Below are 2311 nucleotides of genomic sequence, written 5' to 3' on the forward strand. Positions count from 1 at the left end.
TCATTAATTCAGATTTGATGTTTAACCCAATGGAATCACTCTGTTTTTAAAACACATTCCCCAAATTTAATCTTGACACATAGATTATTTTAATTAGGTATATAGTATTTTTATAGGTAGTCCTTTCCTGCTGACAAATTATATTTCTACCAGCAGTGGCAGCTGGAAAGGTTTAGATGTTCTCTGCATACTGTAAGAATTTCATGTGATCAGTGCTTCCTTTTTGAGCGGCTGGGGGTGTAAAGGATGAATAGAGAAAGAGTAAACCCCAAAAGCCTGAAAAGAAGTGGTCAGAGATGTGGTGGAAAGATCAGAAAAACTGTCATTGTCAAATGCTGCAGGGAAGTCAAGGAAAATAAGGAATGAAAACCTCCCAGTAGATTTTTCCAAAGGAAAACTATTGTATTTGAATAATGCTTCAGTGAAATGGTGGTAGCCAGAAACCAGATTGCAGTGGGTTGAAGGTTAAACAGGAAATAAGGATCTAGAGCCGGCAAGTAAATATCAGTCTTTCAGGAAGCTTAGATAAAAAGCAAGAGAGAGAAGCAGTGGATGGAAGAAGGGATGGAGTCCAGGGTTTTTTATTTTTCTCCTCCAAATGGGGAGACTGGAACATGTTTAAATAATAAAGGAAGAAAACAGCAGGATGAGAAGGAGGGAAAGGGCAGAAATAATGAAGACAAGGAGGGTGGAGGAGTCAGTGGGAACACGAGAATCAGTCTAATCACCTTCAGGAGGAAGGCTAGCTCTGCATTAGGACAGATAAAAGGAAGACAGGGTAGGTGTGGGTGTGGGTATGTTTATTTTTGTTCCAAGAATTTGACCAAGTTTGGCCATATGACCCTTAGTTTTACCACAGAGTTGTACATGGCTGGGATAATATAAGATGATAGAGATTAGATGATCTCTGATGTATCTGTCACATCTAGGAGGCTATAATTCTTTCCTTCAAATACTTGGGGGCTTCATCAAATAAACTTCATTATACATATTGAATTATAATTTTGTTAGAAGTTTCATTTTTCTGAAATTTTTTCTCGTAAAAAAAAAACAATTCTAGCAACTAGACGGCTACAGATTTGCACAGATACTGAAATTCTAGCTGGCAAGTTATTGACATTTATGTAATGCACATCCATCAAGTTCCTTTCTTCCTAGTATAAATGAAGGAAAGCCTGCCTTATGTATCTACCTCAATAGACTATAAATTTCTTAAGGGCAATAATCACATCTTATTTGGCATTGTCATTATTTTTTCAGTGCCTTACCCAGTGTCTGGCAATTAAATATTTGCTGAGTGAATGAGTATATGTAGGGTATTACTTAATTGTGACAACCAATGTTATGAAAGCTGTTTAGCAAGAGAAACCTGAAAAGCTAAGATATAGAATGCATGGAAGTGATCAGCCTTTAAAGCTGTGGTTTCCAGCCATCACCTGAACTGAAATTTATTTTTATACTATTAAAAGAAAAGTATGAAAATTCACCTTAATCTGATGCATTATCTATAGCAATGCAATTGTAAAATTTGTATCGTATTTTTGACTTTTCACTTTTGTTTGTCCCTCCTAGCAACTTATTCCATACGTGGAAGAAGATGGCTCAAAGAATGATGACCGGGCTGGCCTGCCTCGTTTTGCTAGTGAAGAGAGGCGAGAAATTGCTGAAGTCAATAAAGTGAGTTATTGGTCTGTAAATTTTACATTTTCAAAATTATCTATAAAAAATTACAAGGGAATCTGATGTAACTCAAAAACATAATTTGAATTATAGAATTACATGAAGTTGTTTCTGTGACACACTTAACTTACTTAGAAAATAACCCAAAACTAAAGAGGAAGCAGAAATGCCATCTGAATGGTCAGAAGAGATATGACAAAATGCACACGATAAAGCTCTTAGAAGAGCTCCTTCAACACTTAGTCACAATCCATTTACTTTTTCTTTCTTAGGCAGAATCCTAGATTTCTAACTTGCAGCATATTTGGAGCAGCAAATGATAAAAAAAAAAAAAAAATGTACAAATTAGGAAACATGAATGTCTCAACACCTAAGAAATTGAGGTAGCAAAGCATTACCCTACTCCCTCCCCCAAAAGTTCCTGACTTGAATGTATTTATTGCTGAATACTTTCAAAGGTTCAGAAGATAATGCACAGATAATTCTCATGAAACAGAGAGAAGTAAGGCCTACCAAAACCTCACAAAAAATAAAACTACCAATCTCTCTCTCTCTCTCGCACACACACCCTCCCAAATTCTTACTTCTCAGTAGAATTCTTCAGTGTATTAACATTTCGTCTACCACAACT

The 2311-nt window shown here is 36.0% G+C and overlaps 1 protein-coding gene across 2 annotated transcripts in view; it reads left to right on the forward strand.

Annotated features, from left to right (window-relative positions):
• The window catches only part of MED30 (mediator complex subunit 30), a 13394-nt gene that overhangs the window by 1603 nt on the left and 9480 nt on the right, over positions 1-2311 (forward strand). For both annotated transcript variants that reach the window (XM_023728166.1, XM_023728167.1), the window contains exon 2: positions 1573-1677. In XM_023728166.1, coding sequence (XP_023583934.1) covers positions 1573-1677 — 105 coding nt within the window. The remainder of the gene's footprint in view (positions 1-1572; positions 1678-2311) is intronic.

Source organism: Trichechus manatus, unplaced genomic scaffold (genome assembly GCF_000243295.1).
Source record: "Trichechus manatus latirostris isolate Lorelei unplaced genomic scaffold, TriManLat1.0 scaffold00022, whole genome shotgun sequence".
NCBI lineage: Eukaryota > Metazoa > Chordata > Mammalia > Sirenia > Trichechidae > Trichechus > Trichechus manatus.